General features: G+C 43.6%; 1 protein-coding gene across 4 annotated transcripts in view; it reads right to left on the reverse strand.

Annotated features, from left to right (window-relative positions):
- Positions 1-22731, reverse strand: part of WDR11 (WD repeat domain 11) — a 116223-nt gene that overhangs the window by 72141 nt on the left and 21351 nt on the right. For 2 of the 4 annotated variants that reach the window (XM_072131022.1, XM_072131021.1), the window contains exons 1-7: positions 17044-17241; positions 11381-11492; positions 7167-7320; positions 5971-6144; positions 2700-2886; positions 991-1156; positions 759-873 (exon numbers count right to left, since the gene is read on the reverse strand). In XM_072131022.1, the coding sequence (XP_071987123.1) occupies positions 759-873; positions 991-1156; positions 2700-2886; positions 5971-6144; positions 7167-7320; positions 11381-11492; positions 17044-17129 (994 nt within the window). In that variant the 5' untranslated portion in view covers positions 17130-17241. Of the gene's footprint in view, positions 1-758; positions 874-990; positions 1157-2699; positions 2887-5970; positions 6145-7166; positions 7321-11380; positions 11493-17043; positions 17242-22731 lie in introns of those variants that run through there. The other 2 variants (XM_072131023.1, XM_072131024.1) reach the window with 2 other exon arrangements.

Genomic DNA, 22731 nt, shown 5'->3' on the forward strand with positions numbered 1-22731 from the left:
ATAGATTTCTTTTAATTTGATGTACAAATTCACAAATAAGATTTCATTATAGATTTTGTTTGCTTCTCTTCTTTAGACTCTTCACCCTTATTGCATCTTACGGTTTTACTTGTGTAAAGCTCTTACCTTTGACTTTACCTGAATTTAGAGACCATAAAGTTACATTTTTCTGTTCTTTCAAAAGACAAAATTGTAGCACAGTGGTCACAAAGTCTGCATAAGTTTTGATTTTAGAAAACATTTGATGCCCCATTTGAGGGGAGATGACAGCATTCAGAGGTGACCTCTACATAAAGAGCAAAAGATGGGAGGGCAATGGGTTGATTTAACACATTACTGCGTTTCTGTATGGGATGGACAACCTATTTCTTACATGTGTGTGCGCTGTAACTCTGCACCAGAAAAAGAATAATGATCAATAAATGATCGTAAAATATCAGATGTATTTAAGGCAGTCTCACACTTTCCTAGCTTGTCCATGAACGGACCATGCAGGGTCCTGATTCAGGGTCCTGCCCATAACAGAAGCAGGAATTCTGTGCAAAACATATCAATGCGCCCAGAGTCCCATCCCCAGGAATGGGTTCGGTCCAGGATTCATGAACCGAAATCAGAAAGTGTGAAACTGTAGTCAAGGGAACCCATTTCTCCGCACTAAACTGAACTCAGCGTTATACAAAAATTCTTGTGGTCACAGGTTGCTGCAGAACTCTACATAGTCACTAGTATATCTGGGGCCTCATCATAACGTCTCTTACCTCCCTCTTCATTTGTCGCTCCTGTGTTTCCACAGCCTTGTCTGCCCACACGTAGTGTAATACAACCATTCTCATGCAGGCAGAATAGAAGATCTCTCTGAAAGCATGGGGTCACCTGAAGATGCAAGTACAAAGTCTTACTATATATATAACCATAACAAGGTGACAAATGGAGAATTTCCCCATCCATCATCTAAATAAGTCCAAAACAAACTAAACACATACACTGTACCTGCAAGAAAGGCACTCCTGTCCTCTCGATTGCTACGACTCCTACAGTCTGGTTCACCTCCAGGTCCAAGATGAGAATTTCCCTGGGATAAAGCAATAGCATGTGGTTGCGTTTGGAAGGCAGGTACGACAATTGCAAACACTCATTTAGCGTCACGGCCTCGGCACTGGAAGCAGAAAGAAAATTAAGGTTAATGTCAAAAAACGAGAAACCGCAACACAATTACTTGCAAGCCGACCCGTTATTTATGGATGACGTATCATCTGACTACTACAATCCAGAATCCGTGCACACACGGCAGCTCTGGAGAATAGATAAATTACCACTTTAAGACTGAAAATAAGAAGTGATTTTTTTTTACCACACGCCTACAGCGACTCCACAAAAAAGCTAATGAAATACTAGGAATTTTAGTCCAATTTCACTTTCTTTGTTATTTTATGTCTTTATATGATCTGATTTTTACTTGCGGTCATAGAGTGTTTCCTCATCAAGTTTGTGATTGGTGAATTTCTATCAGTGTGAAAAGAGTGCTGGAAAAAAAAACTACATAAACATCTAATCAGGGAGGGTCCGACTACTGCGAGCCCTCCCTGTTTAGGAGAACAGGACCCCATGAATCCTGAAAGATGAGATCCCCTTCTAACAAATAGGGGAGCGACCAATCCCAAGGCGCATGCTCATTTGGCCGCTCCACTACTAGTGAGAATTGGATCACTGTGCTCCAGATTGTTATGGGTTTAGTTTGCACGATTAGTAGGGGTCCCGGCAGTCTGACTCTCACTGAACAGCTAGTTATCCCCCATCTACTGGAAAACTTATATACTTGGGATGGCCCCTTTAATCAGGATTTCCTTTCTTTTGTTACTTTTACTTAATTGCTCACAAGTCAAACGTGAATTCTCTGGCATGTCCATTGTAAAATCTGAGACGTGTAAAAGTGTACTTTTCCTGACATTCATTTTAGATTTAAAGGCTTAAAAGAGGCATTCTGGAAACATGAACAACTGCTACAAAAAACCATAAGGCTATAAATAAGTGAATATAGCAAAACGCAATGTCAGTCACAAAATGGAGCTTAAATAGTTTATAGTATACTTTTATGATTCACAAAATTTTATGGGTTTTCTAAAGTAGGCAGAGATATCGCCAAGATGGCCACCGCTGGAAACTACGAGTCCCATGACCCCCTCAGTAACAGCTTTTCTCTCTTATGCACTGCTCCCAGTGACAGTGATGTAACAGCCTGTAATGTTACCATAGTAATGATGTGTAACTGCCATCACTGCACATTACCTCACTGAGATGATGTCTCATCACAACAACGGTCATATTGGATGCACTGCAACCAACCGACTACAGCCAAACAAAGTGATCACATGACCTGCCCAGGCAGCTGCAGGACATGTAATGTGGACATGTGACCAGGGGCCATCTTCTGCCCTAGGTCTGCTCGACGCAGAGGAAATCAACGACTGATTAAAGGACCAGTTGCATTTTAATTCTCCATTATAATGTATGTCCACAACATCCGCAAAATGTTAAACAACAACTAATTACATATCAGCTTATATTTTAATGACCCACTTGAATATGAATTATGCTGACCCCTTTAAGAAAACTTAAAATTAGTTAAAAAAAAAATCTGCATCGTAAAACTGTTACATGTGAACAAAAATTTAATATTGGCAGGGAAGCGTCTGTCCTACCTGGGCTTCTCATTGGTGATGAGAATCTTGACCTTGTTCAGAGCTTTCTTAGCTCCTGTAGCAGACACCGGCTTTGCATGTGCTGGGCTGGAGTGAGGACTTGAGATATAAACCTTCCGCCCACTACTGGCCGGAGGCTTAGACGGTGAGAAGTCAGAGACAAATACGATGCCCTCACTGGTAAGTACTGAAAGACAAAAAATGCACAATTTTAGAATCCTCACAAAAAGACCAGTCTGGATCAGATAAATATATAAAAATAATAATAAAAGCAATTGTTCACACAATTAACCCCTTTGTTTCCAAGCCATTTTAGGGCTTTAGGACTAGGCCTGATTTCTAAAATCTGCCTTGTGTCATTATAGGAGGTTATACCTTTGCAACGCTTTAACATATTCTGGGGATTTTGAGATTGAAGTACATTGTATGACAATGTATTGATGATATCTTTTGTGTTTAGTTATGAAAAAAATTTACATTTCGAAAAAAAAATTCAAAAAATTATTCATTTTCAAAGTTCTACATTTTCTGCTTTTCAGGCAGATACTCATAGCACCCAAGTAACTTTATAACTAACATTTCCCAAATGTCTGCTTTATATTGGGATAGGGTTTTATGCATCCTCTCTCTTTTTTAGGAGGTTCAGAATTTTGGATGCAATTTTTCTCATTTTTATGAACATTGCCAAAACCCTTATTTAGAGGCTCCTGCTCAGCTTTAAAGGGAACCCGTCATGCAAAATAATCCCCTAAACTAAATATATTTTCATAAACTGCCATTAGAGAGCATTGCCTCTATCCCTTCCTTGTCCCTCTACATGCCACGCCGCCTGCAGCCTTTGTGTGTATAGGAGAGATACAACACCTCCAGGCAGCCATGTTATAGCAGAACATGTCAGGCACTTGTGTAGCTGATGCTTTAATGTTACACACAGACCTGAGCAGGGGGAGGAGAGGGGGAACAGGTTCATTTACATAATAAAGAATAGATGATTTTAGAATGATTAATGTATGAATTGACTAGATAAAGGCTGGGATGGGATCCTTGTGAGCTGTTCCAACATGTAGAGGTGTCAGAAATAGTGACAGAGACCTGATGACAGGTGCTTTAAGTGACTTTGAGAGGCCTAAATAGCAGTAAAATCCTGTAAATTTTTCCATTTTAGAATTTATACCCTTCAATGTGTGAAAAATCAACTTTCAGAAGTGTGTTTATTTTTTTAACTGGTTCACAGGGGTTAAAACAAAATGGAGGTGTATTTTACAAGCTGTAATTATTTTTAGACAATGTATTAATTTTGGCCAAAAATTAAACCATCACAAAGCATTAAATGACAAAAACTCCACAAAGTTTGATACCCAATTTCTCCCGAGTATGAGGATGCCCCATATGTGTTGGCAAACTCCTGTATGGCCAAACGCCCGGGCATAGAACAGAAGAAGGCGCCGTTCAGTGCAGATCTGCAATGTCACATTTTACAGGCTATAAAATGTTTATTTTTTTTGTAATTTGGATATATGGGGATTCGTTTTTTTGTGAATGAGATCTACTTTTCAGGTACATCATTTACAGGGGGATCAATAGCTAATAATCAGATTATATTAACTCTTTCTTGGTGGTGGTTAAAAAAAAATCATTTACTCTTGTTTATGGTTTTTAGCATTTTTTTTCCCCAGACGTTCACCGTACCATAAAAATAATGTACTATCTTTATTCTATGGCTCATCACGATTATGGCAATACCCCATGTATGTAGCTTTTTTATGGTTAACTTGTTAAGTTATAGATTTCAAAATCTCATTTTGTGAGAAATTTGGTTGTTTTTGTATAGCCGTGTAACAATGGGCTGAACATTTATATTTTTTTGTTTTCAGAGCTGTGTTAGAGCTTATTTTTTGCGGGATAGGCTGTACTTTTTCTTGGTATCATGTCAGGGTAAGTGTTACTTTTTGATCACTTTTGTTGCGCTTTTTTTTTTTAGGTCAGATGTGAAAATTTTGTACCTTTTTTTGTACCTTTTTTTGTGTACCTTTTTGTACCTTTTGTACCTTTTTTTGTACCTTTTTTTGTGTTTTTTTAACGGTGTTCACCGTACGGGTTCTGTGACAATTTTATTTAATTGTACAGGTTGTTATGGACGTTGTAATACTCCATATGTTGTGTTTTTTTTTGTGATTTTCACTTTTTTTATGTTTTATTTGATTATTTCATGGCATGGGACTTTTATTCTTTTTAATGATTTTTCTTAATTGCACTTTTTTTTTTTTTTTACTGTTTTATTTGATCACTTGTCCATTGTAATATACTGCAATACTAATGTTTTGCAGCATATTACATAGCCAGCCTTTGCATTCTGCATAGACTGACAGCTGCACTGTTAGACAGGCTGCTGCTATAGGCAGCCCTGGGGTCCTTATTGGACCTCAGGGTTGCCATGGCAACAATCGGCACCTCTGTGCCCTGCACGGAGGGTCACAGTCGTCACGTCAATGGATTATAGATGCCACAGTCACTATGACCGCGGCGTCTAGAGGGTCAAACAGCCGACTATCGCGATCCCGGCTGTTACTGCGGGATCCCGGCTACCGCGTACCCCCTGGATCCTGCTGCGATCACACGGGCTCAGCTTCTGAGCCCGGGCGATGGCCATGATGTAATACGACATCAAGCTGCGGGAAGGGGTTAATAGTGTTTGTGTAATGAAAAGTTATACAATTTTCCAATGTACTTTCTGTATTAATTCCTCACGGTTTTCTAGATCTCTGCTTGCTTTCTGTGATATAATGTGCCTTGCACCTGTGTGACATCAAATGACCTGGGACCAGTATTTATCCACTAAAAGTAAACAATGAAGCTTTCTATAGAATGACAGCAAGCAGAGATCTAGAAAACCGTGAGAAAATTATCCTGAAAGAACATTGGAAAATTGTATAACCTCATTACACAAACAATTATTTGCTGAAAGTGGATAACCGAACTACTTTTTGGGTGACACAGTACAAGTTTGGCGCAGTGGTGAGCACTTCTGTCGTGTCCAGAATCCGACCAGGGAAACAGCTGCATTGAGTTATAATATTTTATGTTCTTCCTTGGCCTAGGAGGGTTTCGTAGACTTCTTCCACATTAATTGGTTTCATGTGAAATTGGTCCTAGTGTTTCAGCAAGGGAAATTAAATCCTCCGCCCCCACTGGGCACCCGGGGATTGTCACAACTTAAATACAGTGTGCACCAAGCCGAAAAGATGAGGAATAAATGATAAATGATTCTCACAGGCAAGTTGTGAAGGCTGGAAGGGATTGAAGGAAAAACTCAGGATGTTCTCTGCGTAGCTTTTCTTCCACAGTTTGGTTCCGGTGTCTGCATTCCACAGGACTATGAGATTCGGAGGGTGAACGGCCAAGAGCAGATCACGAGAGGCGTCCTGGCTCCACAACCACTGCATATCTGGGGGAGAGACGCAGAATAGAAACCCATCACTGCAAGCATCAAAAGACCCCAATTTAAAGGACATCTACCACCCGGATCAGGGATCGTAAGCCATGCACATACAGGCGTGTGCCCCTCCTGGTACCATCCATTCTACTTATAGCTTGTTGTGCCCTTATTTGTAAAAAGAAAAAGGCCTTAAAATGAGCCTGCGGGTCACTCCATAGTCGTCAATTGAGCCCAGAGCCCCTCAAGCTTATTTGCATATTTCTATAAAGCCTTTCTTTGTAAAAACAAGGGAACAAGAAGCTGAAAGAAGAGCGGATCCGGTCAGAAGGAACACACACCTGCATGTTAGTGTACAGGCAGTCCCCTACTTAGGAACAACCAACTTACAGACGACCCCAGTGAAGCTCTCTGGATGCTTTACTATAGTCCCAGACTGCAATGATCAGCTGTAAATAATGAGTTTTATTGGCAATCCGCAATCCTTGATCCAATTAAAGCAATCAACTCTAATTGTCACTGGGGCAAAATTTTGTCTGGATCTACAATTATAAAATATACCATTACGATTTACATACAAATTCAAACCTATGAAGCCTATCTAGTCCGTAACCCGGGGACTTCCTGTACTTGGTTTATAACCCTTCACCCTTTGTGGCCAACTCAGCGTTTAAAGAGAACCCGTCACCTGATTTTATCCCATTAAATTACCAGCCCTGACAGGGAGGGTATGAAATGTCCTTTCTACAATTCCCTCTTATGTGGGAGAGATTTTGCCTGTTTACATATAAAAAAAAACCTCTTCTAAAGTCATGTGAAAATGAGCAGAGAAAAGTCAAGTTTAGAGGCTAGAGATGCCCTCAGATTCGTTCCTATAGTACCTAGAAATATGTCACATTAAAGATAAGCATCAAATGAAACCTCAGCCTGAACCCTTGGATGGGGTCACCTCTGGGGTCGCAATGGTGATAGATTTGTACTGTTACAGTAGAAGAAAGAGAAAGCGAGCCACACAAAAAGAGGCAGAACCTTACCATGGATGGGTTTAGAGTGTTCTTGGATTTCACACCTCGTCGTACCAGTCGTAACATCCCACACTACAATTTTCCCGCTGGCATCAGCTGATGCTAGACGTAGGGAATAGGGGGACCCCAAGTTGTGATGGTAATTTTCTCTGGCCCATTTAACCTAATAAATAAATAAAAATGTGAATGTAAAATGATCCAATAATTTAAAGGGAGCATGTCACCAGTTATTACCCCACTAAACTACTTGCCCCCTCAGCTAAAGTATGAAATGTATAATATTCCAAGTTTTATGCCTCAGCCATTTTGGAATTAAAAAAAAAAAACAAACTTTCCAGGCCAAGGAGTCACTTTTAGACGCTGTTACCTTAAATGACCATACGTATAGCAGGTCTAGCAGAACCATGCCTCAGGTGTTACTGTAAAGAGAATAATTTCATCTGGTTGTTGTTCCATGTGCTACAGAACGGGAGATACAGGTAGTTAAAGGAAACCTACCACTTGAAATGGCAGGTTTAAGAAGAAAACACCGAGCACCAGAGCTGGTGCCGGAGCTTATTTTTAAACTTTATAACCGGCGCAGGGAGGTACGCGCTCGGCGCTAACTATGCGCGCGACTACATAGGAAGTGAAGGAGAGCCGCGTGCATGGTAAGTGCCGAGCGCGTACCTCCCTGCGCAGGCTATAAAGTTTAAAAAGTGTTTTAAACCGCGATACAGCGGTTTAAAACACTAACAAAAATAAGCTCCGGTGTTTTCTTCTTAAACCTGCCACTTCAAGTGGTAGGTTTCCCTTAAAGGAAATCTACCATCAAAGTCAAGCATGATAAATCAAGGGCAAACTCATAGATCACTGTGATGGTAATCTCCTTCTATTTCTTATCCATCGCCTCCTTCCTACTAACAACAACTTTTAAAATTATTCTAATGAGCCAGAAGGGTTCTAAGGGTCATTACCGGAGCTGCTCTGAGCTGTAGCTTGACAGGCTATCACACTGCCTCACCCCCTGCTCCCTTAGCACTTCCCTCTGCCTGATCTCTCAGACGGGGGTGAGGTACAGAAAGGCGGACAAGGGGAGACCAGAGAGCGCTCATAGAGTAGTAAGGCTGTGAATTGCAGTGATGGTTAGAATAATTAGAGAGGCTCACCGGCTTTGGTTCTGCTCCGGTGAGCCTTGATAAAGGAGTCACATTGGGATCCGAAACGCGTTGTGTACCTGAGATACCGAATAAAAAATCCTTCACCTAATACTCTGTGCATGTGAGAATTCTGTGTGCCCTGCCCGTGACTAGTACCATTCCTGCTATCACACGGGGGTGGGGAGTACCTGCACAGTGTAGCAGTCTGTGAATCTGCAGCACAGAGGCTGGTGCTGTTAAGCCCCTCGGACTCATTAGAATACGTTTAAAAGTTGATTTTAGAAGGAAGGAGGTCATGGATAACACATATAGTAAGATTACCACAGTCACGGTGCCTGGATCACGCTGCATTTTGATTTTCGATTCCTTTAATTCAGGTGCCCATATCTTGGGCTCTACAGTAGCTAAAGGCATCTGGTGTTACTGTAGAGAGGAGAATTTAATCTGTTAAAACCCATCATGGTTGTGGTTCTATGTGCTACAGAGCAGGCGATAATGGAAGCTGAAGACAATATTAGACATGTCGGGAGAGGTGACCTCAATTCTTTTGTTTTTAAAAGTAAGTGATCAGATGCCGTGGGCTTAGCCATCCCAGGGGATAAGGGTCTGTGATTGGAGTAGTGCAGGTCTCACTCATGTAGCACAGGAGAGAAGCCACAGCTGAGTGATGTGTCAAGAGGCGACAACTGTAGCCATAAAACCCCTTAACAATACAAGGCATAAAGCCAATAGGACATCTACTACCAGGATTAAAGATTGTATGCATTTAAGCCTGCGGGGTACCATTAACACCTATAGAGCCTGGAGCCCCTCAGGCTCATTTGCATACAGTCCTTCATCCTGGTGGTAAATGCCCTCTAAAGGGGTTGTCAGACTGGAGAGGGGATTTAAAAAAAAAATTAAGCTGTACTTGCCTCCTCTGGTGCTCCTGGTGTCCCTTGCCATGGTCTGTCAAATCCTTACCTGTTTGTTTACAGTGGCACGTCAGTTCCACTCCAAAAACCTGCGGGCAGCCTGGTGGGCATGCCAGACCATCAGGAAATTGTCGGAGCTGAGCTACCATGCCCCTGTAAACAAATCAGATGGACCGCAGTCTTTGGGAGTGCTGGAGCAGGGGAGTATCACTTTACAGTACTTGTTTTAAGTGCCCCCTCCCCAAGCCCGACTGCTACATTTTGTTAACAGTCAGACAACCCCTTTAACAGACCCTTACATATACATTTGTGTTAACGAAAAACAAAATAAATGAAACCCTGCTTAAAAGCCTCTACACTTTTGTGCCATGACATCTATGATGCATATGTGGTACAGTTGGAGACGTTATCTTACTTCCTTTCCCCTACAGATGAATGATCAGGACACGGCATAGACCTGAGCCATCATTTCTTCGGCTGTGATATGAAGCCAGAAGAGGCGGCTTTGATGTATCAAACAACTGTAAACTTTAATCAAACGCTGAGGAATGATTTCCAAGTGTCCCGCGTAGGTTAAAAAGGGAATAAACTACACGAGTAAAAAGCCATTAGAGCTGCAAGTCGAAATTGTTCACTTTTATGCAAGACGACGCTGTTGGAGGGATGCGGGCGAGGGCTGTCAGGAGCATACTAATTATCCTAAAACAAAGCTGGAGATGGATGGAGGGAAGGAGACACGTAACACTCTGGGGAGGCAAAGTGCTGGCACCACACAGAGCGGCAGAGGGGAATCACAGAAAGTAGGACACCACATGTATATTATACATACAATGCATGTTTATTTACTGGAGTAGTTAACCCCTTCCATCTATTTTGTTCTGCTTTTCAAAAACAATGACTTTTCGATGGCTTGCATTTTGCAGGACAAGCTGCATTTTGTAACGGTGCCAGTTAATGTTGCATGTAACAGATTCCAATAAGATATTGGCCCCCTGTAACAGTACACAGTCACATAGACAGCTTAATCCTGTTGATTGGACTGTGTGCACGAGCACACACTGCCATTGGAAGGGGAAGAGCTCATCACTACTCCAGTCAGCGGTTGCCTAAATCCTATTTAATTGGCGCCTAATTTTGTTCTGCTGTTTTATTGTGACCGAAAACCTCTGGCAGAAGATTGTCCATATGAAGACTAAAAGTGTGACCCTCTCAGCCATAGCAAGATAAGTTGGTCGTTCCAGGTCTTTTTTTTATAGAATATTGCATCTTTGCAACATCACAAACTCATTCAACTACCCCAAGGACAAATACAAGAGAGGACAGGATAATGCAGAGAATCTCCATGGGTAATCACTTCAACAATGCAGCTGGAATTGCTCGCCAGTTCAGCACAAGGGATCAGACATTGCACTCAAATTTTGATCTCAAGGGTATATGATGACCGCACCATGAACTGGCCAGACCGCAAGATTAAAAATAGAATTTTTTTTTTTTTTTAGAAGTGTACCTTTTTTGTATATACGGCTTGCTTAAGGTGGTATTCAGGAAATATATGAGGGTTGACATACTAGACCCAAAAATGCATACGGTCGGTGTGCATGAGGCCTACTGCAGAATCAGACCAAAAGAATAGGGGTCTCAAAGTTGCAGAATGAACCCCATCAAGGAGGACCTGCATGGACTGGATGTAATTATTCAGTTTAGATGCAAAAGGGAGAATGCATACGTAATCCAGAGAACCTCCTTCTTGCTGCTCTTGAATTGTATTGATAAGTGCAATTCAAACACAATGGGGGGCGCACCTGCGTCACAATTCTGGTGGTTCTGTGCAAAAAACACTTTCTAAAATCATCACAGTCATCAAGGCTTTTAGACTATTTTTTTGGCAGTTTCTCGATTTGCCAGACTAAGCCTTATAAAAGATGGGCATGTCCTCCTGAGAAAGGGGTATGGCTTCTGGGAAATCGTCTGTGCGTCCAAAATTTTGGCGCACTCTTTAGACCAACTAGAAGTAAGTCCGAAATGGGAACCGACAGTCTTATACTGCACCAGAATTCATCATCACAGTGATAAATCTGGTGCAGCAAAAGACAAGTGTTTTTCTAGCAAGAAACTGGCGGCATCTGAGACACATTGTTAAATCCCCCCTTAGCAAAACCGTGGCTCTTACCTTCACTACGTCAGCTTTGTGTTTTTCTAAGACCTGTAGTGTCTGTGCAGTGCTGGGGTCCACCACAAGAACCAGTGAGTGACAGCCATAAGCAATGAGACCTTGACAGCCCCTGATTAAAAAAAAAAAACAACAACAATGAAGAGTCCTAAAAAAAATAATTTATAAGTAAAAACATAAAAATGTCATTATTACTCTGTAAACACACAGTAAATTGTCCCTTCAATAAATAGATCTTCTCTTTAATGAGCTATAATCTGGCTGTGACGCTGTAAAGCAGGCAAGCCTTCCCATAGGACTGGGCATATGCATGTGTCTCCTGTGCCTAATGGAAAATCCGGCCAAGCGAGCCAAGAATCACAACCCCGTCTCCATCACAGCTGATGGAACTTGGAAACGCTTCAATATATTTCTAACAACCTGTGTTCCTTACAAACCTGGCAGAATATGTACCTCAGTGTATAAACGCATGTACCTAATCTAGGATTCATTACAGAGCGTTCAGGGTTATTTACACACAGGCTGCACACATTTATTACAATATGGGGCCAGGTAGGACTAAACGTGAATTACCGAGGTGCTTTACTTAATCCACGCGGATATCAGCTGCAAGAGAAGACACCAAGAAATAAATAAGATGCAAAATTGTAAGTCCGTTGTGATGTGTTTTAGGTGCAACAATTAAAAATGTATTTAAAAAAACAAATAAAAAATAAAAAACAGTCCTGTGATCCCAGCAACCTCTGGGTGAGTCAAAAAGTAAGCTGAATTGTAGTAAGAGCGGAGATAAAAGGGGTAGAAAAGGGTCACTGTGTATCAGTGTACTCACACAGCCTTTTATTACAGAATAAGGCCTCATGAAGACGCGCTGATTGTGTCCATAATCAACACATGAATGTCAATCAACAGAAAAGAAAATGGCGCTAGAAAAAGGTTTCCATGTCCGTGTGCATGAGCCAATTGCCCAGGCTACAATGTACAGAGCAGGTCCTATTCCTGACAGTCTTTGTCGCATGGGGGAATAGAAACCACAGCGGTGTCAAGGTGATAACCCTCAGCAACATGAAGTATGAGCTCAACATATAAATATATATATTTTTTAACTTAATAGCACTAACAGAACAAGCGGGGAATGAACAAAAAAAAAATAATTCTAAAAAAGAAAAACAAGACTATAAGACGCACCCCAGATTTAGGCTTCCAAAAAAAAAAAGGAAAAATATTATTTTACACCAATTAAAATATCCCTGTTGCTTGCACTAAAGCTCAGCTATACACCCACAGCTCGGCCGCACACACACGCGCTGGTATAATGCAGGGGGAGGGGCAGGAGCCAGAGAGCACTGCAGTGTGCAGACAAGAGAAGCTATTCGTGAGAAGAATCTGACCATAGTCAGAAGATTTACGGTCATATCCATGAACAACCAAAATTGTATAGACCGGTTGGAGACAGGTTGGAATTATATCTGTGAAATTCTGTATTTTTGTTAATAACATTGAATTTGATAAGGTGTTATTTTGGTACCCTAAGTATATTTAAGAATCTTGTCTTTGTGGGATTACCCCTTTTTAAGTGATGTCTCGAAGTGCAGCAAATAGCCACACCATTGGACACTAAGGGGTTAAGCAGAGAGCATCTCCATAGCTAAAACCATCTAATAGTAAATGTCAAAAATTGCATTTGTGCAGCTCATCCACCTATTACTAAAGCAATCCATGCATGAAGATGGCTTATTCTGGAAAGCAACGTAGCCCAAATTAATGTCTGCTCAGGTTATTGTCTTATGTGGGTCCAGAAGTTAACATGTACTTCGGCCCATTATCTGACTGTGAAGGGATGTGATGTCAGAATATAACAAACTGATGCAAAAATATCAGGCTCTAAACCTCCAGGATATTTAAGTCAGGTCCACTTATTGCCATTCTGTAAGTGCAGATGACCCCTAAAAACTAGTATTGGATGGAAACATAATTCCCTTCACTTAGTTTAGTTTGTCTATGCTCACATCTGCCGTCTGTGAGAAGATGCAAAACCAACATAACAGAAAGCTGCAGCCAGCACTTTTTTACATGGAGAGGAGGTTCTACCATCACCATAGACAGGATGCATCCTCTACACCTACAGTCATGGCCAAAAGTTTTGAGAATGATACAAATGTTAATTTTTACAAAGTCTACTACATCAGGTTTGATAATGGCAATTTGCATATACTCCAGAATGTCAAAGAGTGATCAGCTTAACAGCAATTAATTGTAAAGTCAATGTTTGCCTAGAAAATGAACTATTTCCCCCAAAACACATTTCAACTTCATTGCAGGCCTGCCTTAAAAGGAGCAGCTAACATCGTTTCAGTGCTTGCTCCAGTAACACAGGTGAGGGTGTTGATGAGGACAGGGCTGGAGATCAATCTGTCATGATTAAGTAAGAATCACACCACTGGACACTTTAAAAGGAGGCTGGTGCTTGGCAACATTGTTTCTCTTCTGTTAACCATGGTTATCTCTAAAGAAACACGTGCAGTCATCATTGCACTGCACAAAACCATCTCTTGTGTTTCAGCTTGGGGATCGGGCTACCAGCAGTGCAGAGCCTGCTTAGGAATGGCAGCAGGCAGGTGTGAGTGCATCTGCATGCACTGTGAGGCGGAGACTCTTGGAGCAAGGCCTGGTGTCAAGGAGGGCAGGAAAGAAACCACTTCTCTCCAGAAAAAACATCAGAGACAGACTGATATTCTGCAGAAGGTACAGGGAGTGGACTGCTGAGGACTGGGGTAAAGTCATTTTCTCTGATGAATCCACTTTCCGATTGTTTGGAACATCTGGAAAACAGCTTGTTGGGAGAAGACAAGGTGAGCGATACCACCAGTCTTGTCTCGTGCCAACTGTAAAGCATCCTGCAACCATTCATGTGTGGGGTGGCTTCTCAGCCAAGGGAATCGGCTCTCTCACAGTCTTGCCTAAAAACACATCCATGAATAAGGAATGGTACCAGAATGTCCTCCAAGAGCAACCGTCCAAGGGCAGTTTGGTGATCAACAATGCCTTTTCCACCATGATGGAGCTCATAACTAAATGGCTCAGGGAACAAAACATAGAGATTTTGGGTCCTTGGCCTGGAAACTCCCCAGATCTTAATCCCATTGAGAACTTGTGGACAATCATCAAAAGACGGCTGGACAAACAAAAACCAACAAATTGTGACAAAATGCAAACATTGATTGTGCAAGAATGGACAGCTATCAGTCAGGATTTGGTCCAGAAATTGATTGAGAGCTGCCAGGGAGAATTGCAGAGGTCCTGAAGAAGAAGGGTCAACACTGCAAATATTGACTTGCTGCAATAACTCCTTCTAACTGTCAATAAAAGCTTTTGTTACTCATAATATGATTGCACTTGTATTTCTGAATGTGATAAAAACATCTGACAAACACACATAAAAACCAGAGGGCAACAGATCATGTGAAAATATAATATTTGTGTCATTCTCAAAACTTTTGGCCATGACTGTACAGGAGAGGAGGCTCTACCATCATCCTAGATAGGGGGCATCCTCTACACTATCATCCATAGACAATAAGACTGAACAAAAATATCACAGGTTATGGGGGAAAAAAACATTTGTTTATTCTAAATTAAAAAGTCAAATTTGATGGACCCGGGTCTTTTTACAACCTTATCTAATATGATATGTTAAACACAGAAAACTTCTTGCTTTCTCCATATCTGTACAAGTCTTATCCACAAACAGTGACTAAATCGTCTGGACACAGAGCTTCATTAATAGAGTTCTCCTTGTTCACATGGAATTAAAACATTGCTGAATGATGTGCAGAAAATCTGCTGTTTACTACCGTACAAGTGGATGGGATTGTACAAAATTATCCACACGCCGGAGAAATATTAGGCTGCGCACCTTCTACGTCTGCTGCGTGTCAAATCACAGTGTGTACGGTCAGGCAGTGTTCACACATGGCGTTTTAATAGTAAAAGGGGGGGGGGGGGGACATTTATTACTGGTTTCTAGTGTAGAAGCACTAAAGTAATCACAATTTCTTGAGCACTGAAAGAAATTGCCATATTTATGGCTATGCTTCCTTGAGCGTGAAGGGGCACAGCCGCTGACAGAGGAGTGGGCTGGCACAGGATGTTCCTGGGTACTTTTTGAAAACCTGTGAACATTTGTTCTGAGGATTTTATGGAAAAGTAAATTTGGATATATTAAGAGGCCCATGCCAAGGGGGATACATGCACAACCGCAGGCATAAATGTCCCCCATTGGTTCTTGTTCCATTTACAAGCGTTTAGATGTAATCGCAAATGTGATCGTGTATGACACACAATTCATACACAGCGTGAGAACGTGGCCTCATCCTTTCCAATGCATGAAATCTATGGAGGCAGAACTGGTAACTTTCACATACTACGGATATCTCATCAAAATTAAAGGGGTTATTCCACCAAATACAATGAAGCACCAAATACTGGCCCACCAGCACCACTGAAGCAAACGTATTCATAGGGTGAGCTCAGAGGGACTGCGGCTGCTCATACAACCCCAACTACACAGGTTACTGCACTGTAAATGCAATTCAGTTGTGTTTGCACCATATAAACATTAGGGCACATTAACTAAGAACAGTGCAGTCTGTACTATGTGCAGTTATCCTGTGTAGTGTGCAGGGGGCGCCAGATTCAGGATTTCTGGTGCACGTTCTTCATGAATCTGATGCCCCCTGCACTGCCCCGACAGGGTGCACCTTTAACATGGGGAGTGCAACACAATTCTTTAGGACTTTACACAATAAATCTTTGGCACGGTCCCACTGACTCCCGGGATGCCCCCTTCAGTGCAGAAATTTGTGTAGCGTGAAGAATAGCGCAGCCACGACACCAAACGGTCACGTGCGACTCAAATGAGGAGCGGACACTTCTTAAATACCTGTGCAAGCACTTTGTACCTAAAAGTCCCTTAGTAAACGTGCCCCGTTGTGTTGGCCATCCGCAAACACGTAACTGCAAAGAAAATGTTTTTCATACGTAATGTAAACGCAAACGATAAGACTTTTCTTAAGTCTGGAAACGTGCGTCTTATTCTCTTTCTAAGGTTCTGGGCTTGACTTATATTCATGGTCCATATACAAGTCTTGGCTAACGTACCCCTCTACACTATCGCCTGTGCTGTAATTTATTTTCACTATCAATCGCAAATTTCAACAGTGTTAAACTCTGAAAAACGAGTCTAAAAGTTTTGCACAAAAATACACAAAGACAAAAAATAACGTGCCGCTACCTATGGATTCCAGGGGTTTGGTCACTACCGTCATCTTACACTCAGACAGGGGATAAGTGGAAAAGAGGGGTAGTCCAGTAGGTTTTTGTTTTACTCATTTTATCACTTTGTATTATGCACAGAATGGACAATTCCTTTTAGTTTGCATAAGAGTTTTATTACCCCACCCCCCTGTAGAAGGTACAAGAAGAACACTTGTTGTTGGGTTACTAACGATGTGTGACCAAGACAGCGCCCTCCAGCTTCCATACCAGGAACTGCCTGCGCTCAGCTCTGACGCCGCTATACAGGGCACGGAAGTCCCTTACAGTGCGCCGCAAAGCATGCTGGTACTTGTAGTTCTCCACCTGTTACACCCCCTGCAGGCACTCACCAGTCTAGCGCCCCTTTGTTGTGCGCGGTGAGAGCTCCGGTCAGCGTCCGGGTGGATAACTTAATATTCACGGTGAAGGGAATCATGGCGGGACCATAAACGTGAGCGACGCCGCAGACAGTTAGATGACAGTTGAGCAGGACCCAACATCCATGTTCCCGAGGCGCTTCCTAGTCCTGTCAGGAAGCGCCGCGTCTACTTCCGGCGTGAGGTAACGTCATGCAAAAGGTCAAACTGCCGCGGCCATATTGGCTGAGGGCAGGACTGGCGGTGGTTTGTTTTCAGAATAGATTTAATATTTTGAGGGATTTTTGTTACTTTATACAGTCATCTACTTTTTGTAAGCATGTTTCTTTGAGCTATGTAGAACTTTTATTGAGTAATAAAAAAGAAGAGAAAACTATAACATGTAAAAAATATTTAGGAAACAGAAATATACCTTTCCGCCTAATGTTTGGTAGGGGAAATGTACAGAAATTATGCAAAAAGCAACCGCCGCTAGTTGAGCTTCGATCACTACGCATAGACTGAAAAATTAGGAGCCCAGAGTCCCAAATAAAACAAAAAAGTTCCCTGGCCCTGCAGAACATTCTGGTAAAATGATGCTAGGACCATTACAGACATGTAACGTGGTCTTCTGCTATCTTTGACTTGAATGCCGAGTTCCTCTCAGTGGCGTAACTACGGCCGTAGCAGCCGTAGCGGTTGCTACGGGGCCCGTGAGCTTCAGGGGCCCGGGCAGTGGCACAATCACAATGTCTGCAACTGCGCTGCATTTCCGTACCGGGTCTGAACGCCGCCCGGGCCCTGCTATACGGCGCATTAATTTAAAGATCAATCCCATGGCCCGCCTCCTCTTTATCCCGCCCGCCCCGGAGTTTCTGACCCATCCGGCCCGCCCCGCTGCTACTGCGGCCACCCACTACGCTGCTCCCACGGCTGCCGGCTGGTACGGCCTGACCGTTCGCAACGCTGTTTCCGCGGGTGCCCGGTCCTCCCCAATGCTCCCGCGGCTGCCTGGCCGGCACGATGCTCTCGCGGCTGCCCAGCCGGCACACTGGTCCGGGAGCTGCCCACCGGTCCTCCACACTGCTTCCGCGGCTGCCTGGCCGCCACGATGGTACCCTGGCTCCGCGCCCGACACACTGCTCCCGCAGCTGCCCATCCCCCCTCCACACTGCTCCTGTGGTTGCCTGCCCTGCATAATGTACTCATGGCCGCGCGGTCGGTAGCCTGGTCCTAAGGCCACGCGGCCGGCACACTGCTGCCCGGCTAGCATGATTCTCTCACGGCTGCTCGGCCGGCACACTTCTCCTGCAGCCGGCCGGCCGGCACACTGGTCCGGGGGCTGTCCGCCGGCACTCAATGCTGCTTCCGCGGCTCACCTCCCTCAATGCTGCTCCCGCGGCCGCCCATCCTGGCACCCTGGTCCCGCGGCCGCCCTTCCTCCACACTGCTTCCTCGGCCGCCATGTTGCTGCCGTGGCTGCCCGGCCGGCACACTTCCTAGGCTGGCAGGATGCCTAACCGACCCACCCCACTACACATCAGCCGGTCTGCAAGAAATGTAAGTCACTAAATATGTGTGTATAGTTATTGATTGTATGCTATATATGTGTATGTGTGTGTATATGCTGTGTGTGTACGCTGTGTGCGTGTTTGTATGCTGTGTGTGTGTATGGTGTGTGTATATGCTGTGTGTGTGTGTGTATGCTGGGTGTGTGTATGTATGCTGGGTGTGTGTGTATATGGTGTGTGTGTGTATATGTGTGTGTGTATGCTGTGTTAATGCTGTGTGTGTGTATATGGTGTGTGTGTATATGGTGTGTGTGTATATGTTGTTTGTGTGTATATGCTGCATATACTGAATGTGTGATTATATGCTGTATGTATATGCATTTTGTGTGTGTATATACTGTATATATACACAGTATATGGTGGGTGGGTGTGTATATGTGTGTATGCTGCGTTAATGCTGTGTGTGTGTATATGCTGTGTGTGTGTGTGTATATGCTGTGTGTGTGTGTATATGCTGTGTGTATATGTTGTTTGTGTGTATATGCTGCATATACTGAATGTGTGATTATATGCTGTATGTATATGCATTTTGTGTGTGTATATACTGTGTATATACACAGTATGTGTGTATATAAACAGTATGCATGCAACTTTGATGCATATATACTGTATGTATGTACAGGGAGTTTGTATATACTGTATGTATTAGTGTATAAATGTATATATGAGTATATAAATGTGTGCATATGAGTGTATACGTATGTTTGTGTGGACGAGTGTATAAAAGTGAGTGTAGAATGTTATGTTGTGTATTTAAGTGTGTAAATGTTAGTGATTGTATAAACGTGTGTGTATGTATGAATATTTTTAAGGGGGGCCCAATGCAAAAATCTGCTATGGTGCCCTGCTTCTCCTAGTTACGCCACTGGTTCCTCTATTGGGCAGCCTAAACCACACCACGGATCTAACAGCTAATAGTCGTGTTGTACCGAACGTACAACAGATGAACGTGAATCTGTTGTACCCATGTTCATCTGAGGTCGCTTTCACATGATGTGTTGTGTCATGTTTTTTTTAATGTGTTTTTGATGCATTCCAAAGGCTTCAGTCTTGTGAGGGTCAGATTGTGAGGGTCAGGGTCCTCCTTCTACTATTTTTTTTTTTTTTTAATGTTGTGTTAATGTGAGGTATATGAGCCGTCTGCACCATCGAGTTATTATTATTATTATTATCGAAAAGTATTAATAATGATAAACTGTTCACTGTGCCCCATGATGCTGTGTTGTACCACCTAGGACAGAACTATTGACGACTGCCTTTCTATAACGCTCCAATTCCTCACGCAGCTCCTGTACAGAGTGTCACAGGTGTCCCCGCGATCCTGGTCATGGATCGCGGGCACACCTGCGCTTCCCTCCGTGGCGGCGTCTCTTCCCCATCCCCGAACTTACCTTACCTGGCTCCTAGTCTTCAGCGTGCTCCAGCTCCAAGGGCGCGCACAGTGACTCTTCTGAACTTAAAGGGCCAGCGTCCTTTCCATTGGCGCTGGTCACTTCCGGGTTTCTATATAACCCGGCGGTTTCCTTCACTCCCTGCCGGATCTTCAAGTCTTCCCAACTGAAGTGAAAGCCTCCTGTGTGTATCCCAAGGTCCTATTCCTGTGTGTATCCCGAGGTCCCGTTCCTGTGTGTTTCCCGAGGTCCCGTTCCTGTGTCTATCCTGTGGTCCGTGTCCGGTGGTCCATATCCTGTGGTCCATGTCCGGTGGTCCGCATCCTGAGGTCCGTATCCTGTGGTCCATGTCTGGTGGTCCGCATCCTGAGGTCTGTATCCTGTGGTCCGTGTCCGGTGGTCCGCCTCCTGTGGTGTGTGTCCGGTGGCCCGTATCCTGTGGTGTGTGTCCGGTGGTCCTTATCCTGTGGTCCATTCCCGTACGACTGTGCTCCTGCTGTACCATCCAGGGTTCCAGCCCAGTGGTGACCTCCTGCCTTCCTGTGCTTCTGCCGTGCCTTCCAAGGTCCCAGCCCAGTGGTGTCCTTACTCCGTATCAGCATTACCAGTGCTCCTCTGTGTTCCTGCTGTCATCTCAGCTTGTGACTGGATTTATTACTTTGGCTGCCACCACGGACCCCATACCAACTCCCGTGGTGGTCCAGAGGGTCCACAGACTCCGCCCAAAGAGATTCTCAGACGGTACGGGCCTCGTGACACAGAGCCAGAGTAATGTCAGAGTTTTTAGAAACCAACAAATGCCCAACCATCCCTATCAAAGTGCCAAGACACCAAAAAGAACAAATCACACTGTTTAAACCACAAAAGGAGTCTTATTGCATTATACACTTACCGGCCACTTTATTAGGTACACCTGTCCAACTGCTCGTTAACACTTAATTTCTAATCAGCCAATCACATGGCGGCAACTCAGTGCATTTAGGCATGTAGACATGGTCAAGACAATCTCCTGCAGTTCAAACCGAGCATCAGTATGGGGAAGAAAGGTGATTTGAGTGCCTTTGAACGTGGCATGGTTGTTGGTGCCAGAAGGGCTGGTCTGAGTATTTCAGAAACTGCTGATCTACTGGGATTTTCACGCACAACCATCTCTAGGGTTTAAAGATAATTGTCCGAAAAAGAAAAAACATCCAGTGAGCTGCAGTTCTGTAGGCGGAAATGCCTTGTTGATGTCAGAGGAGAATGGGCAGACTGGTTCGAGCTGATAGAAAGGCAACAGTGACTCAAATCGCCAGCCGTTACAACCAAGGTAGGCAGAAGAGCATCTCTGAACGCACAGTACATCGAACTTTGAGGCAGATGGGCTACAGCAGCAGAAGACCACACCGGGTGCCACTCCTTTCAGCTAAGAACAGGAAACTGAGGCTACAATTTGCACAAGCTCATCGAAATTGGACAGTAGAAGATTGGAAAAACGTTGCCTGGTCTGATGAGTCTCAATTTCTGCTGCGACATTCGGATGGTAGGGTCAGAATTTGGCGTCAACAACATGAAAGCATGGATCCATCTTGCCTTGTATCAACGGTTCAGGCTGGTGCTGGTGGTGTCATGGTGTGGGGAATATTTTCTTGGCACTCTTTGGGCCCCTTGGTACCAATTGAGCATCGTTGCAACGCCACAGCCTACCTGAGTATTGTTGCTGACCATGTCCATCCCTTTATGAGCACAATGTACCCTGTAACATCTGATGGCTACTTTCAGCAGGATAATGCGCCATGTCATAAAGTTGGAATCATCTCAGACTGGTTTCTTGAACATGACAATGAGTTCACTGTACTCAAATGGCCTCCACAGTCACCAGATCTCAATCCAATAGAGCATCTTTGGGATGTGGTGGAACGGGAGATTCGCATCGTGGATGTGCAGCCGACAAATCTGCGGCAACTGTGTGATGCCATCATGTCAATATGGACCAAAATCTCTGAGGAATGCTTCCAGCACCTTGTTGAATCTATGCCACGAAGAATTGAGGCAGTTCTGAAGGCAAAAGGGGGTCCAACCCGTTACTAGCATGGTGTACCTAATAAAGTGGCCGGTGAGTGTATATAGAGAGTCCTGTCTCTTCGTTTTTTTTATTCAATGTAATATATTTGTGGAACTTCAAAAAGGAGAATGACCCGTGTTATACATCTGCAATGTGTTCTTCACATACTATTGTGAAGTACACCTTTCTGCACTAATGTCTTTTGATAAGTTAGCAGATGTACGGACACATCTGCAATGTGTTCTTCACTGTGTTCTTCACTTAAAGGGGTTCTCCGGTGACAAAGATTGACCTCACTATCTCCCCACACTTATCACTTTACTAATTCAGTGACATTAAATCTTCTGCCCCCTTTTCATGAAATCAAAGTCATTCCTGTGCACTGCCAGCTCCTGCTACACTTACAGTTTCCATAGAAACGACCTGTATACTGTCTCTGCTCTCTGGTCTGACGTGTGCAGTCAGCTCCTTGTTCCCTGCTGGGGGTGTGTGGCTGCACGTTCCTCTGTATGAAGAAGCTGTGCTGACAAGGGGGATTGTGCGAGATGTAGTCTTTTAGCAGAATGGGGGCAGCCATCTTGGAGTTATGCAGCAGTGAGCTGTGAAGTGACAAGTGAAGGTAAAGAAAGTACAGCCCAGGGTGGTGAGGTAAGGGTGTGCAACTATAATATATGCA

The sequence above is a fragment of the Engystomops pustulosus genome, chromosome 11 (assembly GCF_040894005.1).
Source record: "Engystomops pustulosus chromosome 11, aEngPut4.maternal, whole genome shotgun sequence".
Taxonomy (NCBI): domain Eukaryota; kingdom Metazoa; phylum Chordata; class Amphibia; order Anura; family Leptodactylidae; genus Engystomops; species Engystomops pustulosus.